This window comes from Puma concolor, chromosome D2 (genome assembly GCF_028749965.1).
Source record: "Puma concolor isolate L17-30 chromosome D2, mPumCon1.1.hap2, whole genome shotgun sequence".
NCBI lineage: Eukaryota > Metazoa > Chordata > Mammalia > Carnivora > Felidae > Puma > Puma concolor.
In genome coordinates, this window is record NC_141677.1 from 58544673 (window position 1) to 58568348 (window position 23676).

Consider the following 23676-nt stretch of genomic DNA (forward strand, 5'->3'; position numbering starts at 1 on the left):
AAGACATACTGGAGAAGGTACAAGCAGGAGAAACATGATGAGGCCACCATGATGATCCAGACAAGAGCTAAAGAGGTGCCAAATGATGACAGAGACTAACAACAGTGGATGGCTTAGCTTTGAGACACATTCCTGAGATAGATTACAAAGGGCTTAGAGATGAACAAAATATGAAAATTAGATGGGCTGTGAGTGATCTCCGGGTAAATAACCAGAACTCTATGGACCCCTATTTCATCAACAGTAATTTAAAGATAGTATTTCCAGTTGTTTTAAGGATTAAGAAACATGTTATGAAACTACCTCGTTCCTCTCATACAGTAGGCTCTCACTTCATGGTAACTCAGAAGATGAAAATGATAATGAAATGTATGAACTAGGATTTCTGGGACAATTCAACACCCATGCTACTGGGTCTCAACCTTTTTTTTTTTTTTTTTTTTTTTTAATTTTTTTTTTTTTTTTTTTTTCAACATTTATTTATTTTTGGGACAGGGAGAGACAGAGCATGAACGGGGGAGGGGCAGAGAGAGAGGGAGACACAGAATCGGAAACAGGCTCCAGGCTCTGAGCCATCAGCCCAGAGCCCGACGTGGGGCTCGAACTCCCGGACCGCGAGATCGTGACCTGGCTGAAGTCGGACGCTCAACCGACTGCGCCACTCAGGCGCCCCGGGTCTCAACCTTTTGTGTATTCTATGCACAGGTCTTTAACATACATGCTGTCTATAAACATCTAGTTATTGGCTCATTTTAAAGGCAACCAGTCATTACTGAGATGTGTGGTAGTTAAAGTGATCATTAGCAAAAAGGCCATGTTTCCTAAAGGGAAGCTGAACTGCTAAGTAATAATCAGAAACACCTTTAAGACCAGCTGTGGGTAATTAGCACATTTGCACCAGTGATTCCCTACTCTGGTTTGAGACGACCCAATTCAGCAGACAATTTTTGAGTGTTTATTAGGTACTGATGGTGTATTGGATGCTATTGGAGGTAGAAGGATCAGTATACTCTCAAGGAACTTATATTTTAGGAAGGGAAATATGACAAGTTTGTAAAAGACTATAAGCATTTGTAGATAACAGCATGCCTACTAAATGCATAAAGGGATATGGATAAAATGAGATTTAGGAGCAGGAGAGAAAACAGTCACTTAGAAGAATTAAAGAAAAGCTTCCAGAGTTGATCAGTGAGATGGACCTTCAAAGAAAGCTGTACTTTTTTGCTGGATGGAGATGTTGGGGAAGGCAACTATGGGTGATAGAATTCTAATCATGCACTCACACATGCATTCCCTCTCTCATTCAACAAACCTTTACTGAGTGCCAACTACATTTAAGGAAGACAGAGATTACTAAAACAAAGTCTGTGCACCCAACATTTCACAGTCTCTTTCAACTCCCATCATGGGAGAGGAGAAGAAAGAGATGAACAGGTGAATTACAATACAATATGCTCATTATTTTATTTATTAAAAAAATTTTTTTTAATGAGAGAGAGTACCGGTGGGGGTTGGGCGGGGCAGAGAGAGAGGGAGACACAGAATCCGAAGCAGGCTCCAGGCTCTGAACTGTCAGCACAGAGCTCAATGTAGGCCTCAAACTCATGAACTGCGAGATCATGACCTGAGCTGAAGTTCGGCACTTAACTGACTGAGCCACCCAGGTGCCCCTGGTCATTATTTTATAAAGGTCTTGCTGGTATCAACTTTAATTAAATGCCATATATATTAGGGTTTTCTACAGAAACAGAACCAATAACCAATAGAATGTATATGTGTGTCTGTCTTTCTATCAAAAGCTTGATTTTAGGTAATTGGCTCACCTGACTGTGGAATAAGGCAAGTCCAAAATCTATAGGGTAGGCCAGCAGGCTGAAGACCCAGGGAAGAGCTATGTTGAAATTAGAGTCTGAAGAATTCTATCTTGCTCAGAGGAGTTCACTTGTGTTTCTATTAAAGCCTTCAACTGATTGGATGAGGCCCACCCACATTATGGAAGATAATACACTTCACTCAAAGTCTACTGATTTAAATGTTATCTCATCTAAAAAGCGCCTCTACTGAAATATCTAGAATAATGTTTGGATAAATATTTGGATACCATGGCCTAGCCAACTTGATATACAATATCAATCATCATACTGTATGAGACAAATGGAACAAATTTGGTCCCAGTCTCTATCAATCAGATTAATCAGAGTGGCTGATAGAGTAGCACCCTCAAGTGTAAATTTGAGTTCAGCCAAGAACATGTAAAGCCAAGAAGTGGATTATTGGGAGACGCAGTTGGCCACCAGCCCCAATTACTGCTGCATGCTCTCAGTGAGTGTGCTACATTGCCAAGTTTATGTCTTCTGAAAAAGAGCAGCTAATATAGCTACTCACACACCAACTAAATGGGTCAAAGTGACCACAGACAAATAGTCCCCTCTTTTGCATAGACATTTCTCCAAAGAAAAGTCATAAATGGCCACTAAGCACATGAAAAGATGCTCAACATCAGTAGTCATTAAAGAAATGCAAATCAAAACCATAATATACCACTTCACATCCACTAGGATTCTTCAACGTCAGTGTTGTCTGATCAAAAGACAGATAATAATAAGTGTTGGTGAGGATATGGAGAAACTAGAACCATCATACACTGCTGGTGGGAATAAAAAATGGTGAAGTCACTTTGGAAAACAGTTTGGCAATTCCTCAAAAAGTTAATGCATGACTCAGCAATTCCACTCCAAGGTATATGCGCAAGAGAAATGAAAACATGCCACATAAAAACACGTGCACTAAGGTTTAATAGCGGTATTTTTCACAATGGCCAAAAGTAGAAACAGCTCTAGTGTCTATCAACTGATAAATAGATAATAAATTGTGGTGTATCCACACAGTGAAATATTATTCAGCAACTGAAGGGAATAAGGTATTGATACATATTATAATATGGATGAACTTTGAAAACATCATGCTAAGTGAAAGAAGCCAGTCACAAAAAAACCATATATTGTGTGATTCCATTTACATGAAATATCTAGAACAGGCAAATCCACAGAGATAAAAAGTAGAGTTGTGGTTGCCAGGGGCTGGAGGTAAAGAATGAGGGGTGACTGCTAATAGGTATGGGGTTTCCATTTCAGGTAATATTTGAAAACAGACAGTAGTGATGGTTGCACTACTCCATGAATACACTAAAAACCATTGAACTGTACACTTTTAAAGAGAATTTTATGGTAAGTGAATTTTATCTCAAAAAGCTGTTGTTTAAAAAAAAACCCTAAATGAATGTAAATGCAAAGATTTGCTTACTGGTGGGAAGCTATTCTCTCCCTTAGTGCTCCAATTCTTCCCTTCCCTTCTATCCCAACTCTAGCTGTTTTAAGAAGAAAAATGACTAGAGGTGGGACTGAGGTTTCCCTGTCTCCATGGGGACTGAGAGGCATGTGTATACATTCAAGTATGTGAGAAACTTCAGGGAGGAAGGAACTCAAACTCTCATGACTCTGTTAGATACAAGTTCCCAAGTCACTATCCTATTCATTTTGTTGGGGAGGAGGGCTCTTGAATTCAACTAATAAGATTTGGGCAAGGTTCCCAGTAGGGAAAATAAATCTAAAGTGACCTTGTGGGTAAGGCTCATGGGACCAATTCAATGTCCTGTTGTGGCTTCCAACATACATTCCCTACTGAATATATATTGGCATTGATGTTTTGCATGCTTGTGCCGTGAATGCTCATAATGTCCACAGGGGATTGTCCTGATTGAGGAGAGTCACATGTGGAGAAGTAGTGGGACATTTAGTGGGAATATTCACATGTAGTAGGACATGTAAATCATTCCCCAACCCACCTACTAATTCCATTTTGAGTGGTCCCAGGAGGTGAAAGGGAAATCCCAAACTTGATGAAGGTCTAAAAGGTAGCATGGATAATTAGAGATGTAATATCTCTCAATACTATAGCCCTGTGTGTACAGAGGAATAGGACCTGGAAATTTATGGCAGATAATCACCAACTGAGTCCAGTTGTTACCCCTACAGCCCCAGCTGTTCCAGACATTGTAACCATACCCGAATCCTACTGCAGGGACTGATGGCACTTTGTATGCTGTCATGGATACCACCAACATCTTCTTTCCTATTCCATTTGGCCAGAAGGCAAGGGTCTGGATCAATTCATATTCATGGCAAAGCCTCCAATACATGTTTGCAGTAATTCCCAGGAGGTAAGGTTAATGAAGGGGCATTAATGATCTTTTGTCCTTCAGAGCCATCTTGGAATCTTCCTCAAGAACACAAATGCAGGGTGCCTGGGTGACTCGGTTGGTTAAGCATCTGACTCTTGATTTTGGCTCAGCTCATGATCTCGTAGTTCATGGGATCGAGCCCCATGTCAGGCTCTGTGCTGATGGTACAGAGCCTGCTTCAGATTCTCTCTTTCCCTCTCTCTGCCCCTCCCTTGCTCGTGCTCTCTCTAAGTAAATAAATAAACATTAAAAAAAAATAAGAACACAAATGTCCCAACGTGGCTCTCCCAAACAATTTACTTGACTTCTGGATCTGGATCTGCTATCCATCATCAAATGGCTAAACATTAGAGGATGGTCCAGCTCCTGCACTACTCATGGTTCTAGGGTTTTAAAGGTTCTAAAGTGGTCCCACTATCAAGGAGGTAGACACATACATATATAATAATGGGGCAAAACGGTAACTGCCTTAAGAGAGGTAGACCCTCTATATTACTCTTTCTTTTTTTAATGTTTATTTTTGAGAAAGAAAGAGAGACAGAGAGAGACAGAGCATGAACAGGGGAGGGGCAGAGAGAGACACACACAGAATCCAAAGCAGGCTCCAGGCTCTGAGCTATCAGCACAGAGCCCGACACAGGGCTCAAACTCGCAAACCATGAGATCATGACCTGAACCGAAGTCGGACGCTCAACCAACTGAGCCACAAGGTGCCCTATATTGCTCTTTTAATACATTCAATATAGGCAGTGAAACCAACCTGCTGCTGCATGAAATTGAAATTTTGTTCCTTTCTTTTTTTTATTTCATTATTCTGTAAAAATGGAAATCTACAAGAGTCAGCCACTGTTAAATCCCAGGTTTTATCTCCTGGATCATTTTATTTTACCTTGAAGCCAGCCTTTCTGCTTCCTCATTGCCATTTCTATCTGCCTTGCCTGCTAGCAGATAGAATTAACCTGAATTCTTGACTTAACAAAGCTGTGGCAGAACCACAGGGATAAAATGAAATAGTAGTGAAGAGTCATAGAACTCAGAACCACTGGCTCTACCTTGCTGTGTTCCCTTGGGTAAGCTGCTGGACCTCTCTGGGCCTCATTTTTCTTCTCTGCCAAGCAGGATGGGTATATCCTACCTGCCTTATCAGGGAGTTGGAAAGGCCACATGAATTAATAGATGGAAATAAGCTGTGGAAACTTATAGTGGGCCTTAAATAATAAAGTCAAAGAAGCCAAAGAAGAAAACCATTATTATACAGGTTTATGGAATATGAAATGATGTTTTAAAGGGTTTTGAAGATTCTAAAACAATCTACATGTGCCAACTAACATAATTGTAACTAAAATTTTTCATGTTACTTACAATTTGTAAATAGTAATTTATAATTTGTAAACCTACTTTTGGGGATGGCTGTTTCCCACATGTTCCCATCTTTCCAAAGATGTAAGAATTTCATCCAGTTGCAAGGAATAAGTTTCATATGTTTAGAATAGGTAATAATGATCACATTATTATGTACTTACTAAGTGTCGGGCACTATTGTTAAGCCCATGAGGCACAGACCATTATTATCCCCATCATACAGATGATGGAAGTTGAAGAACTGCAAAACATGATGCAGAAAGTAGACAGAAGAGTTGGCATTCACATCCAGATCTGTCTGACTCCAGAGCCCCATCTCTTAAGCACCAAGCTCTACTGTCTCCCAGTGTGCACACAACACCCGACAGTAAAAGCCTGCCTCCCATATTTCCATCACTGAGCAGTGCACTGCAGCCCCTGAAATCCCAGTCACTAAGCATCTTGAGAGTTCAGTAAGGACTGCCTATGAGTGGGAATTATGGGGGATATAAATACAGGAGAGTAGGAGAGGTGGCTTCTGTTTTCAAGAAGCTGACACAGAGGAAATTCAATGTAACCAAACAACTCTAATAACAAAAGAAAATGATAACTGCTATAACAGGGCTACAAGAGCCTTAAGAAAAGAGGGATCCCTTCCTGAATGATTTAAAAGTGAAACAGTGCTATTTTATTTTAAAGGTTTTATTAATGTAAGTTCAGCTGGGAGGTCTGTCTGAAGATACAGGTATGGAAATCTTGAAGACAAATCAGAAACATCAGAGCTAAAGGGGGACCTCAGATGGTCACATTCAACAACCACTTTTGAGATGGACCCAGAGCAACCAGTGCCCCAGGATGAATGAGTTGGTGGCAGAACCTGATATCAGATCTAGGACTCCTGCTTTTCCTTCTGTCCTAAGACACTCCTTCCTTTCTAGCACCACAGGGCAAGGAGCTTTCTTAGGAGCAAGTATTCTTTGGGTAACTAATATTACAAATGTCCACTCCTGACATGTTGCACAGGCCTTCCCCAATTATCCCTTCTAGTCTTTTCCCTCCAGCCGGTACTAATGTCTCCTACCCAGAGATATGGCTCTGGAGATACTGAGTGAACAAGACAGACCTTCACATACATCACCTATCAGCTACCTCTCCAAGGTTCTATGTGTTATCTCTCCAAACAGATTGCAAACATGGAGAGAAAGAACATGTCTTTATTCTTTATGTCCCAGAGCAACTGAAACAGTGCTTTGCTTTAGTGTATGTCACAACACTCTAAGCATGAGGACATAAAAAATTATCACTGAAATTTTTAAACAGACACCAAAATAGAATAGTATGATGAAATCCTAAATGTTCACTGCCAGCTTCTGCAAGTATCATTATTCCGCCATTCTCATTTCAAAGCCTGTTGAGAGGTGACTTGGGCTGTATGTGGAGATGGCCAGGTCGGTGGCAGAGAAATACAGTAGGCATGAGGCTCAATGAGAATCCCAGATGTAGGGGCACCACCATGATTCTCACAGAGACTGGAAGCAAAATGGTTTGCCAAGTGTAGAGTAGGAACCAGGTATAGGGGGAGCCCGAGATAAACTGAACCAGGCAGTTCACTGGCTGTCTCTGCGCCTGGCTACCGGTGGACCAGGATTCAGGGTGGCCTTAGAGGCACTTCATGACCTCTGACGTGCCGCTGAGCCTCTCCCCGCCAGCAGCCTTTGCAGATTCTACTCCCTCTGAGAGAATGCTGTGCTCTTTACCTGCTCCCCCAATGGCCGGCTGCCTCCTCCGGTTTTCTATATCCTCTCTCCCCATTATTCTTCAATTGAGCAGCCTGCTTGCTTCCTACACACCATCCTGAACTTTGTAATTAATTATTTGCTATTTTACTTGTTTTAGTCTCCACTACTAGACTAATCTCCAACAAGGGCAGGGTCTCGCCTTTCTCCTTCATCTCTATGTCCTCAGAAACTAGAACAGTGTCTGGCAAATAATAGTCAATGAATATTTATCAAATGAATTTATGATAGACAGTATTAAAATTTTGTTAATATCTTGATAGGTGAAGCAAAAGTTAAGTACAAAAGAGAAAAGGGGAAGATAATTTCTATTTAATCAGGGTAAATAAAAACTTCTAACCCAGTGGTTCTCAAATCTGGCTGCATATTAGAATCACTCAGGGAGCTTTAAAAAATACCAACACCTGGTATCCTCTACAGACCAAGTGAATCAGAATCCCTGGTGGTGGTGCCTAAGCACAGGTATTTTTTAAAAGCCCCCTAGGCGACTGTAATGTGCGTAGGCTTGAGATTCACCGTTCTAATGAAGAGAGGCTATAAGGATTTTGACGTCAAGACGAGAACAGTGAATTCCGGAGTAGAAGACAGGCCTGCTCAAGTTAAGTTTAAAGTGAGTCAAAATGATGTGTTCTATTTAGTCCTTTCAATGCTTAAAACCAAATCAGAGATTGGTAATAGTTGAAAGTGAGGTAGCTAATGACAGATAGATTTTTAAAAATTTACAGTGTATATTTAAATAGGTATTAAAAACAAAATTCCTGTGTATTTATTCTATCTCTATTTTACAAGACTCCTGCTTTTATTTACACAACAACAAAAACACAATTGAGTTAGAAAGAACGTAATGTATTCTCTTTGGCTTTCAGGTCACTTCTATCAGAGTCCTGTTGGTTCCTAAATGTCATAACCAGACCTCATTGTGCCCGTAGGTTTTTAATAGAATGCTTAAGAAATAACCTTAAGTTTGTCAAACTGTGGCGGTCGCAAAGGATCTTTCCAACCCACCAAAGAGCATTCTATTTTTTCTCCCTTTTCTCTTCCCCCCTCCCTCCATTCCTCTCTTTCGTGTCAGATTATTTTTAAACAACGTCCTTCTCAGTGTTTTAGGTGAACTGATGAGGTTAGGTGAGGTGCGGCTTCTCTCATTTCCAGAGCTTGCCTTGCTCCTCCATCATGTGAAGGCCGCTCTGAGGATGGCACCCGCTCCTGAGCTCAAATGCCATGCGGCTATAATTGCTTCTTCTCCCTAATTTATTTAGGTTGCCGCACGCCTTCCCGTAGCTGAAATCCCTCAGAACTGCAATCTGGGGGCAATATAAATGGTTGATGGCAGTGAGAGATTTTCAATTGTTGCTTCTCGGTGATTCACGTAATGTGCTGTCATTAGCACTTTGATGTGACATATCATGGTTGCCAGGGCTTATTGGGCCATTTATAAATACCAAATGAAGGTGTTAGAGTTGGTATTGCAGTGTGGTTACTGCCTTCATTGCCTTCACTGGGAAAGGTTGGCAGCGTCTTCTCGGGAGGAAAATAAATCGTAATTTTTAGTTTGTCTTTAACCATTTGCAGTCAATCCCTCTCAAGGGCAAGAATCACGCTTCCTTTTTTTGTTTCTCTAGTTTTCCTGTAATTTAATTTTTGCAAAAATATCTACTTTTCATATGATACTTACCATTATTTTCGTTGATTTCCAGATTATCTGTACAAATAGTCAAATGAATACTATCTCACTACATCTAAGTCATGTCATTAATGATAATTATCACTATGACTTACAGAATTTTACACTCACAAAGTGACTTTATAAACAATAACAGCAGCTAACACTTTTTGAGTACTTACTATGTGGTAAAAGACACACAGGCATTGGCTTGTCCCATCCTCTGCAGCAATGCTATGAGACAGACACTTCTGTTGCCCCCATTTTACAAGGGGAGATTGATGTTTTTTTGAGGGTTACTAAGCCAGTAAATGGTGAGGCTGGGTTTGAAACTCAGGTCAGCCTGATTCCAAAGCCAATAGTTTTAAGTACTGCTTTCAAATACTCCCCACTCCCCACCCCAGCATAGTTAGGCCCCCTTTTCAGAGCCGGAAACAGGGTGCTGCACCCCGTGCCCGTGCCTTCTGACTTCACACGCAGAGCTCTTTCTCCAGCCCGAGGCAGCCTGCATCAGGCTGAGCTGGTGTAAGTGCTCAGGTGTGTTGCTCGCATCCCATGTGCACCGCTCAGGTTGAGAACTAAGCAAAGGATGAGGACTGGTAGTTCAAAATCAGAGGGGCTTCCATTTAAAGCAGTTGAGGCAGAAGAGCTGCCAGCCCGGTCTGATGGGGCAGCCACAAGCTCTGAGCTGAGAGGCCAGGGTTTAGAGGCACAGAGGAGGAAAGAAGCAAGTCACACCTGCTGGGCATGCAGCCCGGGAGCTATGGCCACTGACATGAGCCAGCCTGGATCTCAGTGATTGATGGCGCAGCGGTGGAAGCCCTTCTCTCAGCGGCTGCGGGGCCCCACAAAGAAAGGCTGCTCATGGAGAAGTCTTTGTCAGGGCCTCTAATGAGAGGATTGGGTTTCACATCACAGCTACCCCTAAACAGGTACATTCTGCTTCTTTCATCTTCCTGATGGCTCCCACGGGAAAGAAAAGAAAAAGAAAGGAAGCTACACCAAGAAACAGGTCACAGGCTGGTTTGGCTAGGGTTTGTACCTCCCCCGCCCCACCACCTCCAGGGCTGTAGCTTTGAAATTCTTTAATTTTCACACACCCTGTGTGGCCACTGGACAGCAATGGGAAAAGCTTTCCTAAGAAATTTTTCATAATCCATCTGCCACGACTCTGGGAAATTGATGCCCTGTCCCTTTGCACATGCTATTGCCTCTGTTTGGAAGATCCTCCCCAGACCCCAAGCTCTTCTTCCTATGGCTAACATGTCTTTCTCCTTCAAGATCCAGCTCAGGCATTGTCTCCTCCAGAAAGCCTTCCTTGATGTCCCATTCCTGCCCTCCACCCAGGCTGGCTTCTGTTCCTCTTCTGTCCTGCTAAAGTACATCTGCCACAGTTCCTGCTGACTCCTCTGTCCTCCATCCATACTCTAAGCTCCTTGATGGCCAGGACAGTGTCCCCAGGGCCCATCACTGCATCTAGCATACAGCATAAGTGTAATGAGTGTTTATGAATAAATGAATCATGAATAATAAATGAATTAGGCTGGGATAATATTTGCTTAATTATTTAAAGACTTAATTCTTTCAAAACACGATTTTTTTCTTTAAAAAATAGCCTTGGGGTGCCTGGGTGGTGCAGTCAGTTAAGTGCCGACTTTGGCTCAGGTCATGATCTCATGGTTGGTGAGTTTGAGCCCTGCGTCAGGCTCTGTGCTGACAGCTCAGAGCCTGGAGCCTGCTTTGGATTCTGTGTCTCCCTCTCTCTCTCTCTCTCTCTGCCTCTCCCCTGCTTGCACTCTGTCTCTCTCTCTTTCTCAAAAATAAATAAACATTAAACAAATTTTTTTAAATACTAAAAATAAAAAAAATGCCTTAGGGATGTCTGGGTAGCTCAGTCAGTTGAGCATCTGACTCTTAATTTCAGTTCAGGTCATGATCCCAGGGTCATGGGATCGAGCCCCACATTGGGCTCCACACTGAGTGTGGAGCCTGCTTAAGATTCTCTCTCTCTCGGGTCACCTGGGTGGCTCCATTGGTTGAATGTTTGGCTTTAGCTCAGGTCATGATTTCGTGGTTCGTGAGTCCGAGCCCACATCAGGCTTGCTGCTATTAGCGTGGATCCTGCTTCGGATCCTCTGTCCCCCTTTCTGCCCCTCCCCTGTTTGCATTCTCTCTCTCCCACAAAAATAAATAAACATTTAAAAAAAGATTCTCTCTCTCTCTCTGTGCCCCTCTCTCCCCTTCATGTGCTTTCTATTTCTAAAATAAAAATCAAAAAAAATTTTTTTAAAGCCTTTATTTTTTTCAGATTAAAAAAGCAATAATGCTGACTATAGCAATTTTACATATAAAAGAAATCCACAAAGAAGAAAATTAAAACTGTCTATAATCCCACTACCCAAACAAAACCACTTTTAGATATATGAAGAGATTCCAGTAATTTTCTATGTGTATAAATATATATGAAATCAGAATCCTATAATCAGAATCCTATTGTCCTATCTAATTTTCTCAAGGAACATAACAGTATCTTTTGGAGCTAGATAGAAAAGACATTTTTTATTGCAATTTAAGTGATGAAAAAACTGGTACCAAAGATACACAGCTAATTAATGGCAGAGTTAAGAACAGTACCTATGAATCCTGTCATAGTCCCAGGCTCCTGCTGCTCCCCATGAGGCCTCCTATGTAAGTGGTGTTGTTCTTACAAGAAGAAATTGTGCATTAATCCAGCATCAATGGAACATGGGTTTGTAACTGGACATTCTCAGGAAAGAGACAGACTGAAGCTAATCCTGTGTCTGTGTCGTAGCTGTGCAGTGCATCAGGGGCATTGTCTTACATGTTCAAGGAAAACAAGGATGAGTGGACCTCATCCCTGTGACAGGCTAACCAGCAGAGTTAGACAGGCACCATTAAGATTCAGAATTTTCTTCCAGTAACCAAATGACACCTGAAGGCTTGGCTTGGAGCATGTTGCTGTGGGAACCAGAGCCATAGGCTCAATGCCACCATAAACTAGTGAGTAATATTCCAGTCTATGACCACTGACTATATCCTAGTATACAGAATGATGTATACAGTAAGTGCTCAGTAAATGTGCATTGGGTTGAACTGAATATTATTACTCAGCAGTGACAATCAGCAAAAAGAAGGTGACAGCAAATATAATTATCACCAGCACTACACCCAGTAGAGAAAACACAGTCCAGTGGGAACTAGCTTTCTGTTTTATTCTAGAAGACTAAACTGTAATCCCCCAAACACAAACACACTCCAGACTGTTAGCTCTGCAGATGAGGGAACCATATCTTATTTATCTCTGTGTCCCCAGAATACCTAGCACAGAGCCAGACACATTTGAAGTGTCAATGTTTTTTGAATTGAATTATATTTGCTCGGCTGGCGTGGGAGTTAAAAAGATGTTGACTAGTAATTCACCATTCCCTTCCCTGGAAGCTCTGTAAATCAAGCTCTTAAAAAAAGCACAAGCTAAATTCCAAAACCCTCTCGTAGGAGAAATGCCCACGGCTGGTGGGGTCTGGACTATGTCCACCAAATGTGCAGATCTCTTCTGCACAAACATCACTTACTCCCAAGGGAGCCCCTGACTGGCTGACTGGCTGTGGAGACTCACACATTCCCTCTTTCCCAATGGCAGGCAGGTCAGGGGAAAGGGGTGGGAGTTGGTGATGAAGCACTGCTGAACTAAATGTTCTCCTCTTCCCAGGAGAGGGAAAATCTCCAACAGTAGGAGTGTTGGCACTTTTCTAGAGGAACAACCATAAAGAACATGGGATGTAGCTGGAAATGATCTTTTGTGAAGACAAGTTTCTTTTTTAAAGGGCCACCCTCATCTTCTCTCTTACCTTCGACTGGAGCAGCACTATTGGAATGGCTTTGTCAGAGCTGCTAGAATCCTACAAGCTGGGATCAAAGTTGATTGGGCAGGTGGAGGCGTAAAATGGGATATGGGCTGAGCAGCCATTAGGCCAAGATCCTCACTTTTTTCTAAGTTTATCTAAGAGCAGCAACAAAACAGAAACAAAAACAAAACAGTATTTGCTAATAAGGTCTTTTCCTTAAATGCACTGAGCTGGGTTTGAAGAAACTGGAATGGAGAATACTGGTTTTTCTGGAAGACAATCAAAACACAACTCATGAATCCCCTAAGCTTTCAACAAACTCTCTTGAAGAGTTAATCACAACGTAAAATCCACAAGTTTTTACTGGCAATGTTCGGTCATCAACTGCACAACTCTCTGAAGTGGCAACCAGTATGACTCCCAGGTCTGTCTCCATTACCCATTCCAGAGCCTGCTGGCAAGGTCTGTTTGGTGCCCTGGTCTAGCCTAGGAAATTTTTTCCAGGATCAAGTTCTCCCAGCTATCAAGTTCTCAACTTACAAGGTGCAGAATTTATTAGCACAAAGAAAGATAAAAAGAAAGCCTGAAGCCTGCTACCTTAAGTGCTTTTACACTTTATCAGAGTGTGGTCTTTCTAGGAATACAGCTGCCCAGTTCACTTGAGCGGTTGTGCTGAATCACTGGGACTTACTTTAGCTTGCCATGAACTCATGTGAGCTCTGCTGCCACCACCTATCAAGTGAGGTCTCTTGTGCTGGGCTTGTAAAGGAAGTCCCCTGCAACAACACTCATTTGGGGAGAACCAATGCCATGAGGACTTGCACCTTTAACCTACACACAGCCAGCAAAGGTGCACAGAGAACTGATATGGAATCCAGGTTTGTCCAACTCTGGAAATCAAGCCTGTCTAGTCACCCGAAGACCATCTTTTTTTAGCTTAAGGTTTTCTTCTCTCCAGGTCCTTAAGATGCCCATTTCCATCTCCAGACCCAAATGAAGCAAGTATTGGCCTCAGACCACAGGACAGACACCAAAGAGTACCTCAAGGAAGAGAGAAGACAATCAGATGTAGAACTAACTACAAAACTCTGAGAGCCCCAGCTCCTTGTACTTGTCTGACCTTGGACAAGCCACTTAATATCTTCACAGAGCCTTAGTTTCTCTTCAGCAAAATAAATTTTTTTTTTCAACGTTTTTATTTATTTTTTTGGGGACAGAGAGAGACAGAGCATGAACGGGGGAGGGGCAGAGAGAGAGGGAGACACAGAATCGGAAACAGGCTCCAGGCTCTGAGCCATCAGCCCAGAGCCTGACGCGGGGCTCGAACTCACGGACCGCGAGATCGTGACCTGGCTGAAGTCGGACGCTTAACCGACTGCGCCACCCAGGCGCCCCCTCTTCAGCAAAATAAATATAAATAGTTCTACTTCTCTCACCAGCCTCTCTTCAGAGCAATTACGACCAAGTGCAATTACCTTGTTTATATGTTTATTTATTTTCCATTTTTCACTATGCTTCATTAGCTTATAAGCTCCAAGGGTTCAGGAACCTTGTCTGTTTGGTTCATCAGAGAGGCCCTCTGCCAGGAATAATTATCAGCATGTAGTACATGATCAGGAGGAGTGAATGAAATCTGAATGAGGAAGGGAGGGGATAAAGGCAAGAAGGGAGGACAGAGAAGAGGGAGGACAGCGTATATGGAGCATTATTGAGGTACCATATATGAAAGTGGTCTGTACATTATTATTACAACTACAAATAACAGCTGATGCATTAATTATACTAGATCTTTTAAAAATATAAGCTAGATTGTATTGCTTCCCTGCATAAAACCCTCCAGTGGCTTTTCATACTACATACAATAAAGTCAAACTCCTGTTAACTGACAAAGCCCTATGTGATCTATGTGGCCTCATGTCCAACCAGTCTCCCCCTTCTCTGTCAGGCCCCCATCACTCTGGTGTCCTTGTGTTTTCTCAAACATGCCCAGTCCATTCCTGCCTTGGAGGCTTTATGCTAGCCCCTTCCCCTACCTGAAAGTTCCTCTTCAAAATCCGCATGGCTGGTTCCTTGTCATTGGGCTCTTGCCTTAAATGTCACCTTCTCAGAGAAGCCTTCCTGTACATGCATTCCAAAAGAGCCCATACTATCTTCTTGTTCTAGTACTCTATTATTTGTTTATTCATTTATTTATTATTAATCTCCTCCCCAGTGCCTGATGGGTCAATAAATATTTATTTTTGTATGACATTATATTTGCTTAATGCTGACACCTCATAGAGACTTTTCTAATTATTTTGTTTTATCTCTACAAGCTTATGAGCTCAAATAAACAAACTGAAAATTCCCTCTGCACTGTACATCAGCTTGCCTTCCCCCCCCCGGCCCCCAAACACACACACTTTCACAGAGGTATCCCGGCCTGCGAACAAAAGCGACTGTGCTAATCAGTTTTAATACTTGTGATTTGACTGGAGTTATGTACAATCAGTGATATAATCATTACCGAGTACTCTAATCTAGAGGGATTCTTTGGAGACATGAAAATGGTACTGTTGGGTGCCACACTGGTCTCTGTTCTGGGTTTGGAGGCCTCCTGGCTCAGGGCAGGGGTGAGAGTGAGAGGAATATAGGGTAGAAATAGGCAGAAGGAAGTAAATGGCAGACACTCACTGATTCCACTTGGGTTTGCTTAGTGTGAACCCAAGGGCAGCACTAATTCTGTTGGAAGAGCACTGGATAGGGTGCAGGGATGGGTTCTAGAGCTGGCTCTACATCTCCCTTCCCCTCCTCCTACCTGGACTATCAGCTCCTCTGTTTTTGTTTTTTTCATTTGTTTTTCATTTATTTATTTTTGAGAGAGCTTGAGAGAGAGCGTGAGCACAAAGTGGGGAGGGGCAAAGAGAGAGGGAGACGCAGAATCCGAAGCAGGCTCCAGGCTCTGAGCTGTCAGCACTGAGCCTGACATAGGGCTTGAACTCAAGAACCTCGAGATCATGACCTGAGCCGAAGTCGGCTGCTTAACTGATTTAGCCACCCACTGCCCCTCAGTTCCTCTGTTACCGGAGATGCGACCGGATCTCCTCAAAGGGGAACCCCAGCTCTCATAGTCTGTGAGCTAATGAGAGGAGTCTGACCTTTCTCCATGACCACGATGTCTGTGAAAAGGATAATCCATGTAATATTTCTGATGAGTGCAGCTTTCTGGACTAAGCGGGATCTCTCTGATTGGTCAATACAGGCATGAACCAAACGAAGTTCTCTGCTCCTGCCATTCTTCTTTAGCCTTCCTTTTCCCAGAGAAGCTGGTGTTCTGGGAAAATCCCCTCATTATCACATAGGGATCAACACCTAACTGTAAGTGCACTTAAGCCACTCCCAAGAGATGGGTTCATACTGCATCTGATCATGGCCAACACGCACCCATCTGCTTTCAACATGTTGCATCTGACGTTAACTAATGTCTCCTATTAGCATTAAAAGAAAACAATCTGGAAAAATTCACTCTCAAGCAGAGTTCAAACAGGCCACAAGTAGATGTGGAATCTCAACTGCACAAGGTTTGTTTAAATAATGGTAGTAAACAAATATATAAATATATAAAAATTCATATACATATATAAATGTATATATGTATATACACACATGCATATTACATAGGTGTGTATATATAGATGTGTGTAGTGAAGCCAAAAGTCTGTGAAATGGGTCAAGAGAACAAAGACATGAATGCTTTTGTCCAATTTATGAAATTAACAGGTAACAGAGGGAGGAGAAAAATTCTCCCATTGTGGAACAAGGTATAGTCAAAACAACTGAATCACATGGAAAAGGAGTTAGGAATCTTTATCTCACACTTACTGGTAATGGGTTGAAATTCTGGTCCACAAGGTGATTGTATCCATGGTCAAAAAATGAGTGTCGTATCACAACGTCAATGCCCTGATTGGCCAGCATTCCTAAAGTGTTCAACCATCTAAAAATCAGGAAAAAATGCTACATCAATACATCTTAAAAGTGCCATATAACAAGCTTTGTCGGGATTGGCTAACACACATGCATATACACCAACACCCACCATGAAATTTACCTAGTACTTTAAGGAAGATTATTTTAAGCAGTGAGTACATAGCTGGAAGACACTTTAGGGATTTTCAAATCCAGCCTCTTCATTTTATAGGAAAAGAAGCAGAGATCCAGAGGAGGAAAATGAATTGCCCTTGGTCATAGAATATTTTGTTGCTAATGACTTACTCCTATAAAGAAGTAAAATTTAAAAAAAAATGAACTAACTAAAATGAATACCCTAGCCACTTGTAAGCCTAATTATCATCCCCCCACCCCCTGGCCATGGGACACAATCACAGGAGCATGCACACCATACTCTCTGTCACTCAAACTCCTCTGCTTGCACCCTATCACCATACATGTACCTTTCCTGGGACTCTAACATACTCTTATGACCTATCGGTTCAAGAAGGGGTCAGCCATTTGCATCCCTCATATATCACTGTCAACAGTCAATAAAATAATAATTTTCCTTGGCACTATAATTAACCATGCAGAGATTCAAGTATGCTACCATTACACATATCACAATTAAGGACCTGCATTGTTCACACATTATCACATATTCCACTATGCCAAATACCCACTTTCCAGGGCATGCTATCCTTCAAAAGTACTTCCCTCTTGGTTCTTCCAACACCCACTGCTAACTCTGCCTTTATTATTTATTCATTCAATTTGTTCACTCATTCACTTATTCATTTAATTTTCTTCTGTATTCCAAATTCTGAAACTTAGGGAAATTTCTAATTGTAAGAATATATGTAAGATAAATGTGACTGGGAGCTTCAGTCTTCCATTGTAAAAGATAAGGCATTTCACAATCTTTCCTGAGCATGCGCATGAGCCTATAATCTGTACCTCTTCTCCCCTCTGCTCTCACCCTAAATTCCATTCCCTGACTCTAAAACTATTCTTGGCTGCCCCAAACGAGGATGCTTTGACATACTCACCTGAGTCTCCATACATGTTTTAACTTCTGCTTAGAATTCCCTTCCTCTCCTTCTCTAACCCACCTTATCTGGCAAATTTCTTCCCATCTGTTAACATGTCTCCAAGTCAAGTGCCATCTCCTTCCAAACCCTGCTGGTACAGAACAGTAGTACCTTTTTCCTCTGTACCTTCCCAGAACTCTTATTTATACCCTCTGCCTGCCCACGATAATTTCTTTCTTTCTTCTCTGCTGTCTTCCAGTTGGTTATGAGCTAACTGAGAACAGACACAATGGTTTAGCTTTGTACCCAAAACACTCATCTCAGTTCCTAGTGTAATGTGGGTGCTTCACACTCTGTTAAGTTGACATTGATCCGGACAAAATTAGATTGGAGGAACTTTGAGAATCAGCATTCAGCATACTAGGGACAAATTATGCATAGTTATGATTTCCCAAATTTGAAACCATATGGAATGCCAAACCAGTGACTTGTAGAATTAAGCTTTTTCTTTACTAGAATAAAGCACATTGCTAATTTTTATGTTATGAATGAATATTATTAGCATTTTAAAATCTGTTTCACATTGACAATTATTTTATTCTCATAAAAACTAAGAAATATTTACTGATAATTAGAGTTATAAAAACAAAACAAAGAAAAATGCAAAAACAAAAGTTTTAAATAAAAAAGAAAATCCAACAATTATGTAATAGAACTGTTGTTGTTGTTGTTGTTGTTGTTGTTCAGACTGGGACACTGTGACCCGGGAACTGAAATTACTTTGGGAATATCACATGGCTAAGCTATTTGCCTTTATTATTTTTATTAATTTACCAACCCCATTTGGTTTTTCCTTTAGCCACTGAGACACATATTAATGTCCTGGGGTAGAACTATCATGTGAATTCTGGACTGATGCCTCCTAAGTCAGTGCTCTTTCCACTAATGTAGCACAAATACAATAGGATTTATATCTAACAAGTATTTATCTATAAAAACAAGTATGTCTAATTCACCCTTCTATCCCTATGCTTGCTGAATGAAGAAATGAAATGATAAGTAAACACATAATCACATCTAGCCGCAGCTGGATACCAATGTATTTTGGAATTTAAAATATTCCATTTGTTCATTCATTCATTATTCATTCAACAACATTAATTAATCGGCTGTAAATGCCAGACCTTGTTCTCAGCATTGAGGATAGATACGAAAATGCTTGTGTGACCATGTAAGTCATTTGTAAAGCACTGGGTATGTAAATACCTGTATTCATTTATACAAATGTATAAATTCCTATTTGTGACCTCTGCAGACCCTATAACAGTGATCCGCAAAAAATATATACTCAACAAATGAATGCTAACTAGTAAATCTGGCTTGTCTTTGTTGTTGATGTTGTTTTCCTAGTATGGGCAGTTTTTGAAGGAACTCTAAAGTGAGAGAGAAGAATATACATCCTCCTTTCCAAACCCATATCCTCTATGCACGTTCTGGTCTGGAGCGTTCAAAAGGACTATAGCCAGAACCTCTCCTTCCCCGTACTCTTCAGAGTGGAATGGTTTGTACTTAAGTTGTCTTCTTCTTCCTCTTGTAAATACTAAGCACTCTGACAGGGGAAATAAATGGTGTTCCAAGTCTCCCTTTCATGCACAAGTATAGAAAAGTGGCAAGATGACTGGTATATCCCACCAAGGATACTACTGCGGCCATTATTTTCCATTCCACAAAAGTTTGTTGAATATCTACTGGGTGGCAGACACTACTGGGTGCTAGAGACACAGTAGTGTGCCAAGGGTATATCTGTGGTGCATCAGAGAATCACAAAGCCCTAACTGGGAAAACTACCCTTGAATACTTGGCAGCAGAGAATTCTGCTTCATGAATAAACATTCAAGTGTCCTGGCAAGCTCTCAGTTATGCCATATATGAAAAAAAGCCTGAAAGGTGCCTTTTTCCAAGGAATCTTGCTAGTCTTCTGGAGCTTCTTAGAATGCTTCAATTCCCCCCTCCCCTCAAGGAAGCAATTTACATCCCTTGGAGAACTAGACTCGAAGGACACTTGGCTGGGTGCTGCCAGCAGAGGTGAGAGCAAATGGGTGATAAAGAGGTAAGAGAGAACCAGGAGCCAAGTGAGCTAGTTTTCATTTGATTTGTGTCAACCACACACTGAATACCTGAACTACAACCTAACCCTGAACAACTCTGTTGATCTGGATTTATTGCAAAGTGACCACAGAGATCTATGGATATTTGGCTGGTGCTCAGATATCTTTCCAGTCCCCCCCCCCCCCCCGCCCCGAAGGGCTGTGGTGTTTCTCATTTCACATCATTCCCTAAAGGGAAGAATGCTCAGGAAAACAGTTACAACTGGGCTGCTTGCTGGCCCTGCAGCGAAGTCTGTCTACGATGGCTGCGCAAAAGCCATTCCTCTGCTGATTCTCAGAGGCCCCTCCCTGCCATACTAACTGCCACTGGCTTCTCATCCTTACCCCACGGCTCACAGTGAAACCTGGTGGGAAGCGTATTATTGAAAGAAGACTCTCAGAACCACTGTATCAAATGCTGATTCATTCCATTTCATTCATTTGAACCATGCTCACTGAACAACTGCTCTGTGCCACTCAATGGTAGGTGCTGAGAACACAAGAATCAAAGACACAAGGTATCATCATATATTTTACTGACTCATTATCTTCATCTGCATGTGCCAGGATTCCATCTGCAAAGACAATCTGCTTGACTGGCTTGATTTGTCTTTTATAAATGTATTAAAATAAGCCTTAATGGAGGGAAACTACGAGTGTATAATTAGGAACAGCTGTTAGTAGTGAAACACAAAGCTCAGGGCTTTGTGAGCTCACTTCTTAGGAGGACCTTGCTCAGACAAAAAAAAAAAACCAAAAAAAAAAAAAAAAACCACAAAAAACCAGGGCCACAGGACTAGAATGGAACAGGAACAGGGCATTTGGTTAGTCTGTGGTCCTGAGGGGTCTGTCCCTGCCACATGATGCTGGCAGGCCAGTCAGAGCCCTTTACGCTTCTGGTGTTAAGTCGTTCAGAAAACTGCAGTAGCCTTCAAATCCACTTTCCCATCTCCTGCCTCTCCAAACTCTTGTGCATACTATTCTCAGAGCCAACATTTAAAAACACAGGTCAGATGGTATCTCTTCCTCCAAAATCTTCAATGGCTTGCCATGGAGTATAGAACAAGGCTTCATTTCCTCTGCCTGGCTTTCAAGGCCTTCCATGCTTGACGGAAAACTCCTCCCTTGTCTCAACCCTCACTACATCCCTGTAGCTACTGAGGCTTTCTTCACACGAATCATTTCCCCTCCCCTGTGCCTTTGCCGGAAATGTTCCTTCTGCTTAGCATGCTCTCCTCCACTATCACCACCATTCTCCACCTATAGAAATTAGAGTAATCTTTCTATGTCCCACTCAAATGCCACTTTGTCCATGAAGCCCTTCCTGATCTTCCCAGGGACAGAAACTACTGTTTCCTTTGCATGACTACCACTGCTTTTGAAGCAGAAAGGAAGATGGTCTAAGGTAGTGGCAAAGAGGCTTGACTCTGAAGCAGATTGCCTGGGCTTGAGTCAAAGCTCTCACATCTATCTTTTTGGATTGTTGTAAAATAATAGTAACTGTATCACTGGTTGTTAAATTATTAGATATAGAAAGAGCACTTCAGAAAGCATGTAACACATATAGTTAAAATTATTATTATTTATCATTATTATGGCACTAATCTCCCACACCTTTTCTTAGCTCCTCTTTCTGTTCCTCCGATCTTACTCTTACCTATTTCCTAGGACTATGGTGAAAAATGGATGAGAAATTGTATGTTGTCTGCACTGTGTTTTGAACTATAGACATTAAATAAAGGTCATATGACTATTATGGTCACTACTACTGCTACTGTTACTACTATCTTTGCTCTGATGCCTGTGCTTGACGTCTTAGGATCCAGGGAAGTCACTTATCACTGTTTGTTGAATGGGTTAAACCCATTCACAAAGGAACAGATAAAGAACTTTCAATAGGAAATGAACCTCCCCCTCCAATAGGCAGAATAACACACTTTCTTTCCTCAAAGTCCCTGGGAATGAAATTGCATGTGTTACTCACAAGAATCCTGCAGCATAGGAATCTGATAGATTGTTTGTGCCTCCAGCTGAGGTGGTCACCACACCTTCAAGCCAAATCTTCTTTCCTGGGGTGTATGTATTAACCACCTGTTCACATAACAGAAGCAGAAGGGGATATGAGATTTTTAAAAGTTACTCCCAAGTGAGAAGGAACACACATTCCCTTAAGGGAGTTCTGTTGATACCTTGCTCCCAGATGGTCATGATCTGTGCTTTTTTCATGATGACTCACCCCATGCAATGAGCTGACGCACGTGCATGCGTGCACGCGCGCGCGCGCACACACACACACACACACACACATTAACACTGACACATGTCCACTCAAAGAAATGATCATTTTTTTCCTAAGTAAACCCAAGTGAAAATGTGACAGTAGGACAAGTGCATTTTCTAGGACACAAGTTGAATGCAACACCAGTCACTGGAAAGTATAAATCATATGATCTCTCTCTATTAACAAGTATTGAGAAGGAAATTTTCTTTTTTTAAAGTTTTTTTTTTCATGTTTATTCATTTTTGAGAGAGAGACAGACAGAGCATGAGTGGGAGAGGGGCAGAGAGAGAGACACAGAATCTGAAGCAGGTTACAGGCTCTGAGCTGTCAGCAGAGAGTCAGATGTGGGGCTTGAATCCACAAACCGTGAGATCATGACCTGAGCAGAAGTTGGACGCTTAACCGACTGAGCTACCCAGGTGCCCCTTGAAGGAAATTTTCTTAATACTCTTGTATGGCACATGCCAGGATGAGTCTACTATCCATGCATTAGAAGTCATGAATCATGAAGGCAGAGGTCAATGTTTGTGAGAAGTATTTTATAATCACCAAGGCACGTATATATATTACAACCATATTTTGGAGAATAACTGCAGTGAATGTAAAAAAAAAATCACTGATCCAGGGGTGAAAGATCCTACCTAGGGAACTTTCTAAGCAGAAGAACAGCATCTTGTTAAAAGGTGGCCCTCTGAAGTTTTAAAATGGCCCAGTCTCTGGTCCACAAGTTGGAAGCTGGCCATACTACCCAGATTAAGGCCCAGATCCCCTAGATAGCAATCTGGCAGTATTTAGGGATCATGTACTTTGGGTGCCCCTAAAAACAGAGGCTGAGACAAAGGCTTATCTATAGGTAATTCATTGGGGGAAGTCATAACAGGGAACAGGAATGAGGAACTGCAGGGCTGAATTAGGGAAAAGGGAAAACCAATACCAGGATGGGTTTCCAAACTGGCAACCAGTGTTGGCAACTTACACTCAATTCCACAGGGAACTTGGTAAGAGTCTTAAGAACTATATGTCTCAGAACTTTCTCCCAAGGGAATTCAAGAGGAAGCAAACTTATCCTTTGGCTCCTATCCTCCAAAAGGTCAAGAGTAGCCTTGGGACTGTAACCTCTGCTCTTCCCCATTACCCCATTTAATTGTGTAGGCATAAGTGTTGAGCAGGTTCCCTGAGTTCTGCATCTCTGTCTTAGAGAAGTCCCAGAGCAGGAAATAAGAAGCAAGGTTGTACCGTATCACGACAGCACTAAGCTGGTTACAGCTGTGGATCTGCCCAGCTCACGTCCCTGCAGCAATAGTTAGTATAGGAGGTAGGATGGGGATGCCATTTATGC

General features: G+C 41.8%; 1 protein-coding gene across 2 annotated transcripts in view; it reads right to left on the reverse strand.

Annotated features, from left to right (window-relative positions):
• Positions 1 to 23676, reverse strand: part of HPSE2 (heparanase 2 (inactive)) — a 663646-nt gene that overhangs the window by 113838 nt on the left and 526132 nt on the right. For both annotated transcript variants that reach the window (XM_025917871.2, XM_086680598.1), the window contains exons 8-9: positions 22041 to 22147; positions 16768 to 16882 (exon numbers count right to left, since the gene is read on the reverse strand). In XM_025917871.2, coding sequence (XP_025773656.1) covers positions 16768 to 16882; positions 22041 to 22147 — 222 coding nt within the window. The remainder of the gene's footprint in view (positions 1 to 16767; positions 16883 to 22040; positions 22148 to 23676) is intronic.